Below are 1,875 nucleotides of genomic sequence, written 5' to 3' on the forward strand. Positions count from 1 at the left end.
GAAACATTTCCAAACACCATCCAGCCTCTATTTAAAGACCTCCAAGGAAGAGGACTCCACGAAACTAAGGGAGTTGCACTGTCAAAGAGCTCTTACTGTCGCTCCTCAAAGGGCTTGATGGTTTCAAGATCCTTCACCACGTTGGCTGCCTTCCTCTGGGCATGTTCCAACTTGACAACATCCTTTTTAAATTGTGGGGCCCTGAACTGGACACAGGATTATTCTGACTAAAGCAGAATAGAGTAGCACTATTACATCCCTTGATCTAGAAACTTTACTCGTATTGATGCAACCTAGAACGATATTGGCCTTTTTAGCTGTATACTGTATTGGTTGTGAGTCTTCTCCTGGTGCCACACAGCATGAAGCATCCTCTGCAGTTAGTTTGCATCATGCCATGTGCTCAGACTCAACACTCTATGGCAGTCTCACAGAAAATGATGCCATTTTTCAATGAAAGTATTTTTACACATATTTATTGGAATATTTTTCAACTGCCTGATTATCTGCTTCCACTGATTTCCTCATGGCAGTTCCCCTACAATTTCTTGTTTGCTAGCTCCTATGAGTAAGGATACAATCGTTATATGGTTTTGGGGGCATCCAGAACAGTGTCATGCTCATGTCACTCACACCAACTTTATTAATTGAACCTGAAATAGGGAGGAGTGAACGTAGGGCTAAATCTTGGGGTAACACCTTCTCTCTTAACACTGAGATTCAGTCTTGTCTGTCATTGTCCTTGTTTACAGAAGAACTTGTCAGTCATGAGAGAGTCCACACAGGAAAGAAGTCACATAAATGTCAGCATTGTGGAAAAAGATTTGCCTACAAGTCAGTCCATGTCAAGCATCAGAGAGTCCACACAGGAGAGAAGCCATACAAATGCCAGCATTGTGGGAAAGGTTTTTCTTTGAAGTCATACCTAGTGACACATCAGAGAGTCCACACAGGAGCAAAGCCATACAAATGCCAGCATTGTGAGAAATGTTTTTCTCTGAAATCACACCTAGTGAGACACCAGAGAATCCACACAGGAGCAAAGCCCTACAAATGCCAGCATTGTGGACAGTATTTTGCTCAGAAGTCAAACCTAGTGACACATCAGAGAGGCCACACAGGAGAGAAGCCACACAAATGCCAGCATTGTGGGAAATGTTTTTCGTCAAAGGCATACCTACTGACACATCAGAGAGTCCACACAGGAGCAAAGCCCTACAAATGCCAGCATTGTGGACAGTGTTTTGCTCTGAAGTCAAACCTAGTGACACATCAGAAAGTCCACACAGGAGAGAAGCCACACAAATGCCAGCATTGTGAGAAATGTTTTTCTCTGAAATCACACCTAATGAGACACCAGAGAATCCACACAGGAGCAAAGCCATACAAATGCCAGCATTGTGGACAGTGTTTTGCTCAGAAGTCAAGCCTAGTGACACATCAGAGAGGCCACACAGGAGAGAAGCCAAACAAATCCCAGAAGTGAACTAACATTATTTTTTCAAGAATTAATATAGAAAATATATTTTAATCCAGCAGTGAAAAGGCCCTTATGGTTTTGTTTGTAAGGGTTGTCTATCCATATGTCTGTGGTTTGTCTGTGGCTAAGTCTGTTTATGTTTTAAAGTTATATTTTGTTAAGTTTAGGTTTTCATTGCTGTTAGTATAGATCATAGTTTATAAATTTGACTGGAGATTGTAGTATAAGTTAGTGAAATAGAGGGGTGGGATTTGTTGCAGCTGGCTCAAATAGTTATGGGAATGATATTAACAGAAAGGGGGTTAGTTTCTGGGGGTGGCAAAGGGGGTCTTGTTACCTGTGGGGCATAGACTGTAGGAATTGGAGGTGGGGGCAAGGTTGGGAAGAGGGTGGCG

General features: G+C 42.4%; 1 protein-coding gene across 1 annotated transcript; it reads left to right on the forward strand.

The window, feature by feature from the left end:
* The first annotated feature begins 564 nt into the window (after positions 1-564).
* Positions 565-1,584, forward strand: LOC149284977 (uncharacterized). Its single transcript, XM_089495908.1, has 2 exons — positions 565-568; positions 753-1,584. Exons 1-2 carry the CDS (start codon positions 565-567, stop codon positions 1,484-1,486), a joined length of 738 nt encoding a protein of 245 aa, XP_089352034.1. The 3' UTR covers positions 1,487-1,584.
* Positions 1,585-1,875: the final 291 nt, after the last annotated feature.

This window comes from Sceloporus occidentalis, unplaced genomic scaffold (genome assembly GCF_023333645.1).
Source record: "Sceloporus occidentalis isolate IW3139 unplaced genomic scaffold, rSceOcc1.0.p SCAF_86, whole genome shotgun sequence".
NCBI lineage: Eukaryota > Metazoa > Chordata > Lepidosauria > Squamata > Phrynosomatidae > Sceloporus > Sceloporus occidentalis.